The following is a 21222-nucleotide window of genomic DNA, read 5'->3' on the forward strand; positions in this document are numbered from 1 at the left end:
ATTTATCTACCATTTCACGAGAAATCAATATGGCAATGCTCAGCTGCAGTATTAAGTTTGCACAGAAAATTCTGTAAAATTTAGCTGACTCAGCACAACATATGTTGTGCCACCTGATAATTCCCCGAATCGGACTGGCAGCCTTTTTTTTTAGTTATATTATTGCTATTTGTGGTAGAAGGTGCTCTATCGTATTTTACGGTATAGAAAGTTTTCTTTATTTTCTTATTAATAGTTCTCTTGTATCGCTACAAATTAGCAAGAAGTACAAGATTCCTTTTTTGAGTATAACTGAGAAATATATTAATTATTTACGGAATGTTCTTCTGAGAAGGTAGGGGTGCATGCAGCAGTTTCTAAATTTGAGCTTCTAGAATGAATTGGAAGGTTGTAAATATTGAAAAAGATTGTTAGTATTTTTTAATAGTGAAAGAAAGAAGAACTGTTGCAGATTTGGTCTTTTCTCAGTCCTGTTCGAGTCTCAAAGTTTTACGCATATTTCTAACTTTCTTTCGAACTGACTTTTTCATTGCTAGGTCCCTCTGATCAGAGTAGTTTGTATAAATACCTCTCGATGTCTTTCGCCACCACTTTAGCATGGCTAGGTCTCTTATCAAAAAGATTTAAGAATAGACCTAAATTTCTTACGAAAGAACTGTCGAATTGCTTGGTCTCTCATATCCTTATATTGTAAGAATAGTTTATGATTTAAATAAAGTTCTTGAGAGAAAACAAGAAAAGGTGCTAATGTACTACAGCGACCACACTGTTATTCTTGATGTGCTGTAAAACTGGTTTCTGTATGCACTCGTAGATTATCAGTTTAGCCTAAGTGAGATAAACTACTATGCAGGTACATTTTAATAAATATTTAATACATAAAGTTGGTTAGGTTAGGCATTTAATATAATGCGTTCATATTTTGATATATTCCATTATGATTAAACTAACTTTATTTCTTGAGTGTGGTTGCTATAATACGCAAGTACCAAAGAAAATTCCTACCTTTCGCTAAGAATTAAAACGAAAGAAAATTTTAAAAAAGCTTGCTTTTTTTAAAAGCATATCGGTTAACACTCAAACAAAATCTGTCATTAAAAATGTTTTATCAATACAGCGTGAAGAAGATCGTTTATTGTGTTGTTGATACACAAGGTTAATAGAGGAGTTTTTATAATTATTATTCTTTTTTTTTCAATAAATATACTTATTCTCTGCAGGCGGTATCTTCTTCCACATCGCTCAATAGTTCAACTGGGGATATTCACCACAGCCAGTCAGCAACAACTCTACCCTCAGGAACACCACCAGGTGTAAGTTGCTCTCTTTTTTTTAGTAGAAGAGTAGTACGTGCTGAAGGGTACCGGTACTAGACCTTCGCCAAGGTCGTTAACCGTTTATTATCGTGTGAAGTCGATTTGCGTGTGGAGAATCAGTTTGTGTTGCATAAAATAACCAGTCATGTGGTTGGTAGCTATTTAAATTTCTGTGTTATGTATAACTTTTATTCAGATTGAAAAGCGACCTGACGTAGCATTGTGTGTAATGTAATCAGAGATAGAGAGAAACATTGAGAAAAAACAACAGGGTTATTGGGCCCAGACGTTGTTTTCTCAAGACTTCACTGTTTGTCTTGTTAGATAGCCCAGTTTGGTCTTAGATCTTTTATTTGTCAAGTTTACGGGTAACCCTTAGCCGTTTCTGTCAATTGTTATTTGTCTTTAGTAAAAGAACAATAAAAGAACAAAGCCTTCTTAAAAAATGGCAAGAATCAGTGATTCCTAAATATTTTAGAATTGGTACTCATTTTGGTATCGAAAATGAAAAGAATTGAAGGCATAAGTATCATGACATCTAATCATTTGATTAAATAATAAAAACAGATACGTCAATTGAACAGAAGACACAAATTATGATGAAAATTTGTTAATGATTAATCTTCCTATGGGACTTTCGAATAATCTGATGTTTATTATCTTGCCCAAAAAAGAGTTGTGACAATTCTATAATCATTAAAGAGACTTCTAATCTTTTCTTTAAAAAATTATTCTTCGTGAATGTTGATTATAACAATTGTTAAATAAGAACAAGTATTTAATTAACTTGGTTTCAGCTGGGTATCTAGTGCATAAAACTGCTATTTTCGAGCTCGAGATGTAGAAAATCAATCTTGGCAAACAGATCTACAAAACTAAGGACCTTTTAAAATTAACCCTCTTCTTTCTAATTCTTCTTCTTCTGCCTCTACTACTACTACTATTGCTACAACTACTGCAATTTCACTGCAGCATCAAGCCACTAGAGGCCAACACAGCTACGCCCACTCTGCCACCATTCCAATCTTTCTAGTTCGACTCCAACTTCTAATAAGGCATTAAAATATGACCTCTAGGCAGCACTAGTGATAGTACTATTTACAGCGACAGTACAGATAGACAATACAGTGATACGCCTCTGCATATGTGACTAATCGACCAAGAAGAAACCGACGAATCGATTTTTCTTTTAACGCATTTTCAATAAAAAAAAAACAAAAAACAATGCTTTCTTTAGTTTTCGGCCCGACCGTACTTCACTGTTAAAGTCTTGGGATCCACCTCTAGAATTCGCCATGATGAAGTAATTTCTATTGTTATTAATATACTCACCAAGCTGAGTGAAGGCTGTGGCCACTAAAGTTCAATGCCTCTACATTTCAGAAATCTGCATCTACATCTCAGAAATGCCTCTAAATAGTATCGAATCGAGGCGAGACCTTCTTTTTTTTAGATGCTGTTTGATTTCCAAATGTGTCTCATAATTTGGGCAAAATGGGGAAACAGTCCTTCCTATTCGGTTGACATGAATAGGCCTTATTCTTCTTCGTCTTCTTTAAAAGCTAGAATTCCTAAATTAGGCTTAATTTAAAGATTTTATATCTAAATTTTAAACTTTATCTTGAATTATTGCAAATATCATCGTAAAATATTATTTCTGGTAGTGTTATTGTAAAAAAACAGTTACGGTTATGAAATACAACATATATTTTTAGTTTTAAAGACAAAAAAACAAAGACCTTTCTCAAGAAAATAGGGCAGTTACTAATACGTTTTGACTCTACTGGAAGTTTTTTGACAGGTTTAGCAGAAGGTTGCAGTATTGGTATCTTATATAAAGAAGCTGCTTACTGGAACCTTGAGTTTGTCCAAGTTCTTTCAAAGGGGATGGAAGTTGGCCATTATGCCCAGCTCTCGTGCACATGGTTTTTTAAATACTTTACCCCCCCCCCCCCAACGTGCAAATGTATAGCCCAAACTGTACATTTCCCATATATTCTGTCACTTTTCTTTGTCTTTTCTCACGCTAAGGTGAAAGCAACTGGAAAAAAAAAGCGGTTTACAGTGCCTCAGTGCATGAACAGCTTGAGCGGTAGGGAGTATTTCATACAAGTACCCTTGATTAGCACACGTACATGACAAGCGTATCATTGACAAGCACAAGTACATGATTACCTTTATGGATACTGTTCTCCTCTCTTCTGGCGTTCAGCCCAACAAGAAAAGACGCATGAAAATTTGTAAAATAGCATTAATTGGTATCCAGAGCATTTCAGGATCTTTCTGTTTTAACATCAATTTGATTTATTTTCAATCTTAAAGCGGAGGGGATATAGCTCCCTGTTCCTTCCTACAAGTGATGTTCCAGCCTTGAACATCAGTTGTAACGGGCAAATTTATTATAGTTCTTAAAATGGATAATCGTTCATTATCTATTATTTAAAGTGGCTTTAATTTTTAATTAATTCTGGTTTTTAGAATCTGTAGAGACCTCTCCGAGATTTTGGGGGGTTCGTTTATTTATGTATGCATATGCAATTTTTTCTTTTTTTTTAAGGGTGATGCCAAGATTAGAAAGCGATCATCTGATGCCAGCCTTCCTACGTTGACGACCAAGCGAGAGAGAAACGACAGTGCTGTAAGTCTTCCAGTGTTTTAGTTGGTAACCTGCTTTAGTTGACAACTCTGACTATAATTTTTTTTATCCCTATTTTCTGAATTTGATATTTGCTTTTATTAGAAATAATTTATATGTTTTTACATCGTTTTATTGCTTTATTTTTCTACTGTTTTGACAAATATACCCTTTCCAAGTTCCCTTTTATTTCTTATGGCTGAGATAAGATATTGACAATTGACCATGGCTGACCTTCTTGGCCCTTGGCCAACCCCATACAATGTAGTCCAGATGTAATGCTGTATGACCCGCTCAATCAGCAAAACAATTGATCAGTTTTGTATTTTAGAAGAGGTTACAGGTAGGTATCCAGAATACCATTTGAGAAGGGTTCAATTCATTATTTTTTCGGTTGAGAGGGGTGGGGGGGGTGTCGGGGGCTCTTTTTAACCATGAATAGGTATTTTGCTATGTATTATATGATCAAAGTGTAAATGGATTCCCTTACCGTCTCTGCTTACATTTGCGCACGCCGTGCACTCTCAAGAATATCTTGGTCACTGTCTTTACCATCGTCTTGACATTGTCAGGTCTTGGTCATTATCGTTCATGTAATCGTGGTCATTGTCTTTTTCTTTATTTATCAAATTTCTGGAAGTTTCGATTTCCTGAATAAATGTGGACTATTCCGAGAAGATGAATCGATAAAGGTTATCGATTTTTTCATAAATTTTATACAAAGGAGACAGAGAGGCGACTCTTTATTTAAGATCCAATATAGTAGGTTGTAATATTTATATTTAATTTCTAACTAAGATATCAATAAATATAATACTAGCAAATGAATCTAGAAATCCAGTTTGAATTAAAAATTTTAAAACTTCTTAAAACCAAACAAATAACTTTTGATCTGGATTTGAGGATAACATTACTTGTGTTGCTTAACTTAGTTTTCGTCTTTACTTATCGAAAAGAGAGTACGAGCTATTCTTTTGTATGATATGACTTTCTGTTTGGTTTGATAGTACAGAAAAGCATGTTCAGTCATTAGGGGGGGGGTAGTAAGTCGTGAGACTGAACTATAGAAATTGACAATCTTGGTTCCAGACTACTCTTCCTTAGTAACTACGAAAACAGTTCAATTTATCCCCTCCTAGTAACAAAGCATTATTATTCAAGATTTCCACGTCATGGTACTCAAAAATTGTATTTATTAACATTTCAGTCACTTCGAGGTTCAGTGCAGTTTGGCCAGACACTAACCTTTGTTTTCTATCTCAAGTTTGTACTTCTAAGGAATGAATTGTCTTTGATCTCAATTGTATAGGTTGTTGCTCCATGTTCGATGGTCCAAGCTTTAAAAGCGCCCTTTTTGCGATATCCTGTGTTTGCTTTGATCAAAGCTTGATGGGGGGGGGGGAAGTATTTACCTTCTATTTAGTGTTAATTGGAAAGGAGTAAGAAAGCCATTGAGAATGGTGTCAAATAAAACTCTACGAAGTGTAATGGAGATCGTAAGAAGGTATTCTTAACGATGCGAGAAAGAACTGGTCGGAAAGATCTTGGGATGTCGAGGTGCGAGTGGCAATCGGAAAATAAATACGAATGATTAAGAGACGCAAGATATTGTTGAGTATTTCCTGAACCCATTTAAAGTAGTTCAAAATTTCAAGCAGTTCCTGAATTATTACTACTACTAGCAGCTCACTGCAACACCAAGCTGACTGGGGCCAACACGGCTACGCACGCTTCTCCTCTATCCCAGTCTATTCAAAGCCTCCCGAACTTGATACTTTAAATGATTTGTCGTGTTTTTCAATTTTTAAACATATAGTCTTCTTGAAAATAATCCAGGAACAAAAATATTTTTTATTGATAGTTTATGAAAGTTGGGTCCAGGTGTCGTCCCCCTCCATATTCCCCTCGGATTATTTCGACAAATCTACAGTGCTGCCTATTATAAAGAGCCATAAGGGCTCAGTGTATTATTGCCTATTTATTTTTCTCTGAGGCACTTGAGGAAGTGGTCTTATGAACTCCGGACGGGACTCATTCGATTGCAAATTAAAGTTCTGGTGCCCTTTTTAAGAGTCAAATGTGATTGGAGGGCAACAAGCCACAACCTACACCGTTTTTTCCCCCAAACGTATCTGATAAAAATTTTGAGATAGGCATTTTGTTCAAAATGGGCCAAAGGTCAAATAACATTACCTCTGGGTTTGACAACCCCCCTTTCAGTCCCCGGAGCAAGGGCTGTAAGCCAAACAAGTTTCCCATTGTTAATATATAAGGTTTATATGGAAATGATCGTCGTATTAACTCTGACTGGGGTTCACTCACTTGGAAATTGAAAGTTCCTGTGCCCTTTTTAAGATTCAAAAGTGATCTTAGGACAATTACCTCCTTCTAACATCGTTTTTACCGTTGTTAGGGAGAGGATAGATACCTCAAAGGTTACATTTTAATGCCGAAACATCCCAACTTTCATTGAGCCTTCAGATAAATACAAATAGTTCTAAGGAAGGGGTGGGGGGAGGTAGATATTGGTATTTAATCCCTCTTGATTTGTGGGACTATTTCTGGTCTACACGTGTAACATTAAACCCCAAAATTAGCAGAATTCATTCCGTACAGGAGGGAACTGCCTCTTCCCCATCCTCTTCCTCTTCGTCGTAGAAACTTTGGTGGATATTTATTTGATCGGAAATTGAGAGTTCTATCCTTTATATTTTTAAGTCGAAAGTGATTGGTGGCCAACCAGCCTTTGTCCTAAAACTGCTTTTGATACCCGATCCTTTTGTTACCCCTTAGGGCATCGACATTTTGAGGTACCTATTTTGTACTTACCCTGTGTCTGCTCAATTTTGCGCATGGAGGAATATCCTTGGGAGGGAAAAATTATTCGTTTTTATTTAAGGGGGGCTGCCATGAAAGTTATAGTTTACATCAAGAAATGGCTGAAAATAATTTTTTTCACTTGTTAAAATTTGAAATGTCTTTTTTGAATTGTCTGAAATCGATATACGGCAGTTTAAAGCTCGTATTTTAGTAAAAAATGTTCTTAGGTCTAGCATCGAATACATATAGTTTGATATTCTAAAAAAACTCTATATAAAAAAAGAAAAGAAGCGGACTATGATCTGTTATAGATGGAGTTTGGATGGCTGAATAAGCCTCTAAAAAAAAAAAAAAAAAAAAAAAAAAAAAAAAAAAAAAAAAAAAAAAAAAAAAAAAAAAATTCTCCAAATTGTTCAGAGCTCTAATATGTTCTCCCTCTCGTGTGATTCCTCTTCCTTTGAGTTTGTTCTTATTGTTTCTTCCCACCCCAATTGACGTTGCACAGCTTTCCGTGGGTACCAGCTAGATGGCCAAAAGGCACGGACGTCTAGATGGCCAAAAGATGATGTCTAGATGATGACGGCCAAAGTTGATCGTCTAGATGGCCAAAAGGCACGGACGTCCTTTTGGCCACCAGCTAGTGTCGCACGTAGCTTTCCGTGGGTACCAGCTAGATGGCCAAAAGGCAAGATCTCCAACAATTTATCATTAATTAATTGTAAGCTAACCACTTTAGCCTTTCTAGACTTAAAGACTTACTCGGTATGACCCTCCGCTCCTTTAATTTTGTTCAACTCATACAAAATTAGCAAAAATACACGTAAAAATTTTTGTTGGGTTATGTAAAGTTTTTTATTGTCCCCCTCCCAGCCCCTGAAAAAAATCCAGAATATGGCCTTGACCGCTGCTGGATTTGTAAAAAGCAGTATTTTTGGTAACATATCTGCTTCATCGTATTATTCACCTAGACTGCGGGGCCGGACGTACAGCTTTTTTTAATTATGAAAAGCTACTCGTGCGAATACTTAAAGCTATCGTTATTAAATTCAGCTTTAAAATATCTTTTGTAACCTCCTCAGGTTTTCGAAGAATGTATGTATTTGAACAATGCTTCCACTGCTAGCGAATTTCTTGGGCTGTTTCCCCAAATATTCCCCAAAAGAGCATTGGGTTCTCTACGATCTCATCCGAAATTAAGGCTCGTAAATACACAAACGTCAACACGAAATAAAAATTAAAATGTTTTGATAAAAATAATTTTTGGGGTACCGCAGAAAACCCAATTTTGTTTTCGAGGATATTGAAATTACTGATTAGAGCCCTGCTTAACAACTATCGCCACCATAGCGTTTAGTTTACTAAGCTTAATGGTAACAGTTAGACGAGCAAAAAATGGATTCGGATCCGGAATAAGATCCAGTAAAGTGGAAACTCGTACGCACCTCCGTTTTATCGCTCCAAGACTTTTCCAAAATGTTGTGTTTTTGTCGCAAGTTATTCAAGGTCAGAGGTAACAAAAGTTGTTTTCACTTAATGCTACCTGGGTAGCCAAAGTTGTCCATTTGCACAGTTTTCTCAGTACACAACGTCACTTGTTCATTTTAATTTATGTAAGAATTATCAAGAAATTACCTATCTCTAGGTTATGAATTCACTCAGGAGGCTTAAATGACATGCATAGTCTTTGGCCTGCCTGTATAGTACCTGTTCCATTTTAGCTTTTTTTTTCTAACTTGGCCTTTTCTCTTAGGGACAAATCCATCAATATAGTTCATGTAAACTAGATTAAAGGTCGAAGGGTAAAACATCTGACTCTGGGGGTGAGTTGAGAAGTAATCTCAAGGGGCCAGGTCCCCATATTGTGCAAGTAGCCCGTATAGAACCGAGACAACATAGATAAATTTTCATAGAAATCTGTACATGTTAAAACTTGATGAAACCAGGGCAATGCAGAATTTTCAGTGTGTATGATTGGAAGGTCAAAGTGAGGCACTTGGCCTCCTCCAACTTTTTCTCCCCCAAGTTTGCAATTTTAGATGTGTTTCGCCTCTTCTGACTTATGCTCATTCATGGATCTCATCCGGCTATGAATGGATTAGTCCCATGTGATTTAATTTGTGCCTCTTCCATTCTAAAATGTATGTCGGATCAATATTCACGGTCCGTCCTCAATGTCTACTTAGGTGTTAATTTCTGCAATTTATAAATGTGAGCTATGTTTTAAGAACAAAACAGTTTGTTTTTGGTTATAGGAAATTTCTAAGATCGAAATATGACCGTAAAACGGAACGAACTATTATTATATTTTATTTCCCCAATAAATTCAAAAATTCATAAAAAAAAATTAAAATCAAATCAACATAAAATAAAAGACTCAAAACAAACATGATCAATAGCAAACATAAATAAGTAGAATGATGTATGTAATTTCAAGATTTTCAAAAAGAGATACCCGTCACATAAATAATTTTTTAGCTTTTCTTACTAGGAGGTCACACTATCATTTGCTACCTCAAGTGGGTCTTTAATCCCGTATATACTTCTCGACTATGTATTACAAGTGCTTATATATATTATTATATTATAATATACTATATAATATGTCTTTTATAAAGCCAGGCAGATGAATGAGAGAACTAAAAGTTTTTTTTGGAACTTAGCCTCTAAATCACTTATTATTAAATGAGTTTAAACTCTTTTAGTGGAAGAATACGAAACGCCCAGGTACTTGACCAAATCCAAAGCATGGAAAGCCCAACCATTACCAAAATCAAAAGGGGGAGAACCAAGGGGATCATTTATTGCAAAAGATTGAACTTTCGCAACATTAATTTCCAGACATTTTTTTTTAATTCAATCCCTAAAATGTTATTTCAATTAATATTTCAATTAAGTTCAATTAATACCCCTTTAGACCAACTAAATAATTATATCATCAGCTTATGCCATATAATTTTCAACCGTTAGACAAATTAGATTTTTAAAGAAGCGAAACAATCATTCAATTATAAATTAAAAGATGGAGGCGATAAAGATTTTCCCTCTCTAACCCCTTTTTTAACTGAGATTTCTTCCGAAAAAATCTGAGATCACAAAGCAACATTTGTTTTAAGATCAGAACACAATGGAGGAAAAACTTTAATCAGGCTATGTGTTAAACCGTATCTTGGCAAGCTGAGCAACGCAGAAACATGCGGAAGATCGTCGAATGCCTCTTTAATATCAATAAAAAAGAATATAAACGGGTCTTCCTTGACCTAAGAAGAGCTTATAATCTGAGACAAGGCAGTGTGTGCGTAGACACAACCTTTACCGCTAGTGAAACCCAGCTGTTATGAACCAAAATCAAGAGAAACAAATATAAATTTTACACTAAGCTCAAATAACTTGCATATTTGAGAACCCCTAATAACCTGTTTTAAAAAGAATTTGGCACTTCCTACTAAAAGAATCAAATAAAAAAATAAAAAAAGAAGTTCAGCAAAAAAAGAAGAAAGCTGGGGCATGCTCTAAATGGTTAGAAAATAGTCCATAGTGGTCTGGGGGACTCATAGTTAGTTGTAAGATTTTTTAACGCTCAGTCCAAACCAAAACTCGAAATAAATACTAAGGATCCCAACGAGAAAGAAGCTCATAAAGCCCTCGAACCTATGAAGAATCATCATTTGAAGCAGAAATTAAATTTGAAAAGTTTTCCACTGCATTTGTCCGAGGCATGTATCTTAAGCAAAACAAGACTTACAAATTCATTATAAGATCATTAATTCATTATAAGGACGAAAACAAATTTATTATAAGGAAACAAAATCATTATAAGGCGTGCTCTGTGTCTCAACAATCCACTCTTCCTATCTTAATTATTTAGTTCCGAATCAGCTAATTTTGTATTTCCTAGCCCTAGTAGATGATTGTCTGGTAGCCTTAACTAGCCGTATTCAAAAGGTATAAATTTGTCTGTGAAAGGTTTCTATGGTAATTTTCTTTCAGTTCCGTAATGTCCATGGAGCAATTCCATTATGATTTTATTGAAAGCACCGAAGTGTCCAAAAAAGCTAAGGCTCCTGCCAGTGCAGTTTGTTGAGCAATAACTTACCACGCCTTCCCAAGGGTGTCAACCGGCTTTCGATGGGGCGCTAAGAAGTCTCTTCGACTTCCAGATGTGTAGTGGCTTTAAGCAAGACTAGGTCACCGGGGTTATTATGCTGATTTTAGCACTCGGCAGCGCACTACTGTCAACAAGAGTTGACGTCCTTTTCAAGTGTTTTCCAGGCCCTTAATCTTTGACGTATTACATAGGAATGGCTCCAGATATTATATTACAATGGGGAGGCAACCCAAAATAAAATAACATGACAAGTGGGGATCAAACAAACCAACATTACTCACCAAAACAAGCAAAACTCAGAAAAGAATTATCCATTAATAAAATTCAACGCAGTGTTGTGTCATTAACAATGCTTTAGTTCACCTGTAGAGACAATTTTGTTGAGATCACCCTCCAACGCTGCTCACTATCACGGTCCTGGTAGGTAACCTTGTCGGAGGTCCGTTCCTACGCTGCTAAGTGGCGCGCAAGCTGGATTTCTCTTCTGGGATTAAGAAGCGAAGTCATGTTGGAGTTGGATGACCGTCCTTCTATCGTTTGGACATTGTGCCGTTGATGACCCATTTAGCAAGACAAAAAGCTAGAAAACCCTGCTAAAAAGCATGAGGAAAAAACATACCCGTCTAGTGCATTCATAACAGTATGGACAATACTTGCTATTGAGGAGGGCCTCCAGTTGCTTTCTAAACCTTCCATTGGTTGTTTGTGGTTTTTATTTTGTGGGTCTTGGACTGGGGGAAAGGAAGAGGAGGAAAGAAGGGTAGTTTTTATTTTTCGTTTGAATTAAATTAATTATCTTATTTTGTCATCAAATGAGGTGTTATTTAGGGAATTTGTTAATTGGGCTCCCTGAGAAGCTATTGCTTCGAAAAGGAATAATTTTACTTTTTTCGTGTGACCATTTCTTGGTGGCATGCCCATAAAAATGTCCTCGAGCCTCCTTCAGCCTCGAAGTAATAACAAAAGGCTCAAATGACAAAAGGTGAAATCGATTTCTGATTCCTTTTCATGAAAAGTTATGAAATCTGCAGTATTAACTCTAATCTTGTTTCTCTAAATGCTAAAGGAATAAATGGCAGTAAAGATTTATTTTTCAGAGCAATGACGTATTCGTGACCCCAAATTCGAGTGAGTCGCAGCCAATGGCAAATGGGACTGATCACCAATCTGAAAGGGTATGATTGCTAAAAATCTGTCTAGGACATACATAGAAGAGTGATTTTGACCTCTGCGTAAGCGAGACATTTCGTTTTCCATTGCAATTCGCTTGTTTTAAGGTCACTAAATATGTGTTCCGGATTTTTCGGGTTTTTTTTTCGATAGAATTGCTTATGATTGGTATTGCTAATCCCTAGGCAATATTTTGTGTTTTATATTTGGTGCATATCAAAGTCTAGGTTTTTTTTTAACTTTATAAAGTAATTTGTATACATAAAAGCAATAGTTATAGTTATTAATGGTGCTCAATATCTAGTTACAAATTTTAAAAGGTTCGAACGAACGCGTTTACAGAATAGCTCTCATAATTTGATTATTATAATGCTGCTATTAAAGTGAAAGCTTCTTTGGTAGATTCGATCGTTACTTTCACTTTTCTTTCGTTTTTATTCATTTAAAAGAATAAGATATTATTTTGCCCCCTCCCCCTCGCACTCCGCATATTAAGGAGGGATGAGGCTATAAAATAGATTTAAGTATTTCAGGGATGTCTTGGGAGATGGTAAAAGCTGAAGCTTTGGACCGGGTGGGATGCTGGACGTATTTCTGTTATCTGTTTTTTCTTTTTATCGTTTTTTTCTTTTTATTTTCTATTTTCTGTTTTCTTTTTTATTTTGATCTTTGAAGCTTCTGACTTGGTGAAATGCAGGAGTAGATTCCGTTTTTTTTTAAGCTTTTGGTTTCTTAACTATTATTCGAGGCTATAAAAAAAGATCTGCTTTTTTAGCATATGCAGAAATATATTATATATATATATTATATATATATATATATATATATATATATATATATATATATATATATATATATATATATATAGGCTATATATTAAAATAAAATGGAAAAGACATTAATTAGGATTTGTTTGATGTAATTTCCGCTAGCTGAATTTTAGCAAATTGGAGTGAATAGATTCCTTCCTTTATGCATTCATAGTGTTGTACATAATTTTCACTTTCCCCCACTATATTTTCCCCACTTTTACCACTATATTTTTGCTACATATCAGGTATCAAATGTTGCTTCTTAGTAGTTTTTAATTTTAAGTTAACTAGTTTTTTTCAGTTCTTTTTATGGTGCTGATAGTAGCTAATACTGCTTGATTAGGCGGTTTCTGGTTGTTCTGCTTTGAAAAATTATTTGTGTTTGGCATTGCTATCGTGTTTTTCTTTTTCTGCCTTTATTTTTCAATTCAGTTCTCTGAACAGATTAGCTGAATCGTCAAATTACAACTTGAATTCTATTATAACTAAAAAAAATGTGGTTGCAACATGTGCAAGTTTCAGTTTCATTTACCTTCAAAATATTTGCTATTACTTGACTTGATTTGAATTTAAGATATCCGCATGGGAAAAATTTCTTTACCGTATTTTACTATTTATAGTTGAGTACAATTGTGTAATTTTTTTCCTTACTGATTCAAAAACAGAGAAAAAAAGTTACATATTATCGACTAAACTATAATTTATTATTGTATTGTCAACATTTCTTTGTAAAACGTAATTCAGAATTTCTCCATGGAGGGAAAAAACTCCGTGATGGCATGAAAGACGCAAGTCATTAAAACAACAGTGGCATAACAACACGCGGGGGGGGGGCAAATTTGTCACTTGTAAGGTTTTCCCGTTGAAAAATACCCAAAAGGGTATTATTTTACAGTTAAGGGACCAGGGGGCAAATGCCCTGCCCCCCCCCCCCCCCGGTTGATGCCACTGTTAAACACAGATTATGGTCATGAGCGTTTTAGTGGTTTGGAGCACACTTGTTTCTACGTACTTGTAAAACTTATATTATTTATTAATATGATTTGCTTGACTGCCAATTGAATATACTTTTTATTATACCATAGATCAGAAAGAATGTTGCTTCAGTTGTTAGGGGACCACCTGAGTGAAAAATGCCACCTATGTTTGTGAATATAGATATAATTTGTGTGCTTGCGCTGAACATAGGCTTTCTGCTAAATTAGAAAGTTGTTATGCTGTGTGAATGGAATTGCATCTATTTATTCAGTACGTCCGTCTCTTACAACGAACATCAAAAATTAGGGCCCAAGAAGGTATTTTGTATTTTTCCATCGCAACCTCTTTCCTGCTTGTAAGGCTCGAAAGACTTCTCGAAGACAGGTCATAAATAGCAAGAAAACTGAATCAGAGACCGTTTTTCTTACAATTTCAGCTTTGATGACTCAGGATTTGAGTTGAATTCCAAGCCAAATCTGACATTTCCTTCTTTCTAATATCGGTTCTGTTTTTGTAAATTCTTTCTAATCTTACAGATGGGGAGTGAGTATAGGTAAAAGATCTAAAAGACTAATCCGGACCCTAACTTTTTGCTCCTCAATTCTTAAAAGTATTGTTCCCCTTTAAAAAATGTTTAAGGTCATCAGATGTAAGTGGTGTAGAGGGCAAAAGTAGAAAATTGAAAGCTCCTTCTCGGATCAATACGGCTATGGAAATTCCCCCAGAAGTTCAATCATGTGGCATACCTGTACCTAAATTCGTAAAAAAAATATTAAAAAAAATATGCTGTTCTTCACTGTTGCGATACTTTGCCTAACAAAATTAATGTAAACAATAATTAAAAAAATTCACAAAAACTTAGGCTGATACAAAATTCTAAATGTATGTTCAGATTTGGTGTAAAAAAGGAATTAGAAGCGCGACAAACCTCTCTTGGGACAGAAACTACGATGCAAAGTAGATAGCAACACAGCTATTTTGCTGATTTCAGGAAATGGTCTTTTTTCAGTTGCTTTTCCTGGAGAGTGATGCTGATTCTGATGAATCACTGTGTATGTCCCGCTTGTCATGCTTAAGCTTTTGTGATGTGCCTACGCGCCCGCCACCATTGCACCTTCTATTGAAGAAGGTTAGCTTTGCAGTTTGTTTTCTTTTTGTATTTTTTGCTTTTAGTATTTAGAAACTACTTTTGCCTTCAAAAGAAATAACCTAGTAAATGGCAAACGTTTTTCGAAAATGACAAGTTCGATATAATTATTTTTTATAGATGGGCGTGTGTGGGGGAGGAGGGTGTTTAGTATACATGATTTTGTTGCCAACACAGATACTGCTAGATTTCAAGTTTTATTACAGATGCTGGCTCATTTCAGTTAAGAATAGACATTAGGCTTTCCAAAAGCCATTCTAACCAAGTAAACTTTTTTAATTTTCATAGGTTTGGTGTTAAATCACTTGGTTGACTCTTATGTTTATATTGTCTATAGGGTATTCTCTAGAAGTAAGGATTAATACCCCTCCCCTCCTACGAAACGAAAACAACAAAGTCTAAGTTAATTCAAAGAACATTTACGCCCCTAAGGAAGCACACAAAATGTCAAAAAAGAAATTCGTATCATAAGATTTGGGTGTAAGTCAAAACCACCAAAATATTTGTTTTGAATTATCTCCGTTTATTATTATTATTATTATTATCTGAAACTATGTCTGTTTTACTGCGTGCTGTTATTTCTCACCAGTCATTATTAATGTATCATTTTTTTACACGCTGTTCGTTGCTCAACTGACTCTCAAACACAGGGATTTTTCAAATATATTTTGTTTTATTTGAAAATGGTGCCAGGAATTATGAATTTGTTCTATAACTGTGCTCATTTCTGAAAATTGTTTGCGGCATATTTTCTTGGTCATTTTTCTTTGCATACATGCAAATAAAAATTATATGCCCTATATTCAACTGTTCACTAACAAATAAAATAAAAGCTAATGACAGGGCCTTATGCTCGTTTTTTTTTCTGGGGGGAGGGGGTACACAAAAATCTTAGAAAAAAAAATCAAAAATCTGTTTACATTTATTTTTCCTACGTTTTTTACGAGTCGTACAAACATTTCGGGGAGGGGAGGGGGGTCAAACCCCTTAACCACCCTGGATACGGCCTTGGCTAATGGGTTTTGACGTGCTTAAATAGGTGCAATTGTTTTGTTATTAAATGCCATTATTATATTTTGTGTATAAGGCGGAAATTACTTTTTCTAATTTCAATAATCACATTGTAAGACTGAGGGGTAGGAACACTTGATGTTGAAAAATCAATAAAATACAATCTATTATTCCAATCCCTTACTACTGACGAAGGTAACTTCAGTTTAAGTCAAAATAATTTTGGTGTTGGATGTTGTTTTATATATATATATATATATATATATATATATATATATATATATATATATATATATATATATATATATATATATATATATATATATATATATATATATATATATGTATCATCCTCTTTAGACAATCATTATTTCGGTTGTATTGTGTGTTAATTTGTATCTCATTTTAGGACGGAAGCAAAATAGTGCGGAATTATTATTCGTATTTCTTTTGAATTAATTTAATCTTGTAGGAAGTCAGTGTATGACATTTAAGTTAGATTCTAGATTACAGATTATGTAAATAACTACTCTAACCATACTGCCTTTCTGTCATTTAAACAAATAAAAATTAGAAAAACAATGAAATGAAGCTTATCTTTACAACCGATATAGCGGAACTATCTTGGCAAAAATTAGCCCGATTTGACTTTTGTTTTAAATTGTCTTTGTTTATATGCGCATATATGAATAACTGAGTGCTTCCAGTCTACTAATGTCATATTAAAATATTCGATTACCAAAACACGCAGAACTATGGTAGGGTACTTTCTGGGAAAATTATAAATAAAGTAGAAGTTGTAAGTTGTCCATATAACTAAGGTTTAATGACTATCAAGACAGAGGGGCTGCTCATTTGAATTTTGGGCATATACTCGAAAAAATTCAAAAATGAGATGATAAAAATAGTCATTTATAAGCTAAAACCATCTTAGAACATGCAGTTCTTATTCAGTGGCTAAGGGTTAATTCTTTTTTTTTTTAAGAATTGATCTAAGAATTTCTATGTATAATTTTATGGACCAAGTCCACAAGTCTTTATCGCCATCCGCCTCAAACTTCCAGATACTAAAAAAAGCGACATATTCTGACTCATTCCCAATAGATTTCACGGACTAATATTTTTATTAAACTCTCCTGTGTGCATCAGGGGACCTATGTGCTGTTTTCCGTACTTGATGGACATCGTCACAGTTAAAGTCACGTTTCCGAACCCATTCGTCTTTTCATTTTTTACTGTTTTCAAAACTTTTACTAGTTTTTCCGCAGTCTCGATTGAGCAGAGAGGCCGAAAAATTAACTGAATCATTTAAAGACTTTTACCGAACTTTATCATTCCTCTTGATGCCCTGATGGACGCCACCCAATGACCACTGTCAGGACTAAGCAACATTGCACAAGTGATGACCAAACATTTGACAAAAAAGGTCGTATTGATGGACTGTCGTCGTCGGGTGAGACTCTCGGTGGATCTTTTTTTGCTGGGGAAATAAATGGACAGTCTATTCTGACCCAAAGTAAACCATTATAGGCCAGTAAGCTTATATACCTAGCAGACAATTTGTTTTATATAGTCTTTTACCAAGAAATTGTGACAGAGGCTCTTCACAAAGTCTAGCATTTCTTTTTTCAATATGTAAAGTCGTGACATCTGCCTGCTGAGAGTCAAAGTCATCGAATGTATCCGAAGCATATTCGATGAATTAAGAAAGAACTGTACGGTATGGATTTTTCAGTGTCAATAGATTACTAGTATCAGTTGAGCACAAAGATGATACAGTGGGTATAAAGATGTAATAATGGCAATCCAATTATGGTTGGCTTTTATTTTTGTCGTCACACTGTTTTTGATGCCTGCCATCGTCTTTGTTGTATCTGCGCAAAAGCCAACCCAGTTAGCGATACTTCACGGGACTTGAGTAGAGGAATAAGCTGAGTCCAATGGCGCAATTGACTAGTGCAATATCTCGCATAATGGCATACGTCTTTCCACGTTGTTTTATTTAGTTTCAAATTTCACGGAGAATCATGCTGCCATGTCCAAAATCCCTACTTCCGCAGCTAAAATCTCCAAGCCTCGCCATAGAAGAAAAAAAAATTGGAAACTCCAAATTTGAAATTAAAATAAAGTATTAATGCAAATTTTAATAAATAAGAAGAGAAAGTTCAAAAGAAAGTAGTTTACTTTAAAATATAGCAGAAGTGGAAGAACTGTAATAAGTAGCAGTGAAACCTAAAAAGAATGAAAAAACTTAAGGCATAAAAAGGAAGAGATAACTTCATTTTATGGTATTTTGTTAGGATCGGCTACCTGTATAAAGGTAATTATTAGCTTGATAGGTGGGGGGGGGTCTGTGTCCCTGTAGTATAACACCAAACAATTGTTTTCGGAGCTGAGACTTAAAACTCTGACTATGGAGTCAATTACTTTACATCTTAAAACGGCACATACAAAAACAGTGAATCTATAATTCTAAACACATCAGTGATTAAAAAATTGTGGTTTGGACTATGATTCTTTTTCGGATTCTACTTATCCATTAGTTTGCAACATAAAATATAAATTATGATTTTTGTGTGCATCTGTTAGTGTGTGTTTTGCTTGTAAAATTTGTGTTTGTCATTTGTGCTTTTTAAAAATTGCGAATATTTCTCGTTTTTTAAAGATGATTAAGTATCTTAAACTTGAGGGAAAAGGAGTTTTTTTTTTCTTTTTTCACTTTCCTTTAGAGTTGGGGTTTTGTGGCTAAACGATTTCTTTCATAAGAAATATTTGTTCGCAGATAGCACATTAAATATAAGGAAAACGTAAGCGAATGAAAAACAAGGGAAGAAAAACTCACGCACTGACAAACCATAAAGTACAAATCAATTTTCGAGTTTTGAATAGCTGCCGCCGAATGCTGTTTTGTAGGAATTATGGGAATATTACTAAGGTTTTTTCATAGCTTTTTTTATATGTGTGTTGTGCATGCTCATATGTCTTTTGTTATTTGAAATATTGAATATCAGAAATTTCGTCTCTTTTTACAACTTTTCAGAGGCTGTCGAGTTCAGAATTAAAGGATGCGTCAACTCCAGCGCCAATAGAACCGCCTTCAAATGTAGTTTTCAAGTGGAATTCTAAGTAATATTTGATAATGTTTTTCTTTCTATTAACTCACATTCCCATGTTGTTTTGGGTGTTGTCCTCTGTTGATTGATGCGCGATGAAGGGTTTGCAATTAAAAATATGATTTTTGATAAAAAAAAATTCTGCAAAATTTTATAGAAATCTGCCCTAAATTCCAGTTTTAAAAAGTTTCCCTATGAACTGTGAAATTTTGTTGGCAGGGTGATCACAGCTCGAAGAAATAAATCACTACATAAGCCTTAAAAAAACTATTAAACCATAGAAAAAGACATGTAGTCCCTCCCCATCGCTCCACCTCCAATTAATGAATCTCAAAAGTAGGGGTAAGTATAGGCCCTATCACAAAAAAATAGAAAGGCCATGACATTTAAATATTCTGCTTAACATCCTTAAGAATACTAGAAACCATAGTTTTTTTTTATAACGAGCAGTTGTATCGAGTCCGTTTAATATATATGGTATTTGGTTAGTAATTTTGTATTATTTCTAACTTAGTTACCGCTGCTCTGTTCAAGAGTAGAATAATATTGACGGTCCTTGACTTTTGCAACGCGATTTAGCTAGCACTCTTTGAGCCAATCAGAGTTTTTGGAGAATTTTCTGATTTGAAAAATTCTGTAAAAATTCTTAATGGCTAAAGTTAATGCTGGCTAAATCAATTACAGGAAAAACTCATTTTTAATGGTTCTTAATAACTACAAACAAATCTCTGACAGTGTTCGATTGTTAACTTTGAGCTATTTTGAATAACTTCTGACCGTCCCGAAAGCTTAAAATCCATTTCGGAGGTAAGAGTTTAAAAAAAATCTTGAATCGCAGAAGGTTACACAATTGAGTTACCTCTTTCCAACTCCCATTTTGAAGAATTTATCAGAGAGGATTGCTTTTTGAAAAAAAAGGCTTATTCAATAACCATCGAGCGAATTAATTAACTGGGGTTCGGAAGATAGCGCCAATGGGAAAAATTTTGAACAAATAATCAGTGGCCTCAATTAAAAAAAAATAAATTATGAGAAATGTGTTTTTCAAATACTAGGGGGAGATTGTTCAATTTTTCAATGAAAATACCCCTCTGAAAAGGTGTCCCCCCATCTATGCCACTGCAAATGATTGATTGGATTCAGTAATGGAAATTTCTATACATGTTTTTGTCCTTCCAGGTGCTGCAATTTATTATTTTGATTGCTGTTAACGGTGGTGTTGTTTATTATCACCACGGGTTTTAACTTTCTGGTGCTCCAGCGAGTATACAAGTTAGGCAGTTTTACATGGGAGTAGTTGAGGCTTAAGTTGTGAACGCACCCTGTATGTCTTATCCTTAGGACGAAAGTAAAAAGCAAAATACCTTATGAATGCTTTAAACAAACTTATCTTCTTAGCATAATAGTCAAATTTGTTTAATTTAATTTTTGTAATGGGATTACAGGTGTTCACAATATAGGGTGAAGCCATGTTCTCATTTTATGTTATATGGACAAAGCACCAAATGAATGAGCCAATGGGAAACGCTGTTTTCCTGTGCCGTGTTGAAAAAACAGTTTTTCTGCACATTAATTGGCTGATTCGTTTTCAGGTTTGTCTGTAAAATGAATAATGAAGAGTGCGTCTAAAGCACTTTGGCAGCTGTACTTCAAGGTGTAAGATATAAATTTCATATTAGAACCTAAAAAGCCGAAAAAGGGCTTGGTTTCAACCTTATTCATGATCATTTCCTGGAACCAAGATGTATTTTGAGCTTGTCAATTCTCGGGAGGGAATATTTATGTTGCAAGATCTTTATTTTTTTAAAATAATACTTGAAATTGATAAAAATAGAAATTCCATATTTTGGAATTTATAGAGCCAAAAGAGATGCTAGAGAACAAAATAAACTATGCAGCCTGGTCAATTTATGAGGATGGAGCATAAATATCCGTTCTATAAGTAATAAATTGCCAACACCGTTCGAGCTAAAGCAGTCAACATGTTATAGAATGCTTGTTTCTTTGTTTTTTGCAGCTAAAAGCTCAAAATAATTGCTGTTTTTCTTAAATATTTAGCTGTTGTAATTTTCTTCATTTTTCGGTTGTATACAAAATAAACAAGAGAAAAAGGGT

General features: G+C 34.7%; 1 protein-coding gene across 5 annotated transcripts in view; it reads left to right on the forward strand.

The window, feature by feature from the left end:
- The window catches only part of LOC136039947 (poly(A) polymerase type 3-like), a 64149-nt gene extending 43092 nt beyond the window's left edge, over positions 1-21057 (forward strand). For 2 of the 5 annotated variants that reach the window (XM_065723952.1, XM_065723953.1), the window contains exons 10-14: positions 1221-1313; positions 3874-3954; positions 11974-12051; positions 14846-14965; positions 19035-19374. In XM_065723952.1, coding sequence (XP_065580024.1) covers positions 1221-1313; positions 3874-3954; positions 11974-12051; positions 14846-14965; positions 19035-19124 — 462 coding nt within the window. In that variant the 3' untranslated portion in view covers positions 19125-19374. Of the gene's footprint in view, positions 1-1220; positions 1314-3873; positions 3955-11973; positions 12109-14845; positions 14966-19034 lie in introns of those variants that run through there. The other 3 variants (XR_010620598.1, XR_010620597.1, XM_065723954.1) reach the window with 3 other exon arrangements.
- Positions 21058-21222: the final 165 nt, after the last annotated feature.

The sequence above is a fragment of the Artemia franciscana genome, chromosome 20 (assembly GCF_032884065.1).
Source record: "Artemia franciscana chromosome 20, ASM3288406v1, whole genome shotgun sequence".
NCBI lineage: Eukaryota > Metazoa > Arthropoda > Branchiopoda > Anostraca > Artemiidae > Artemia > Artemia franciscana.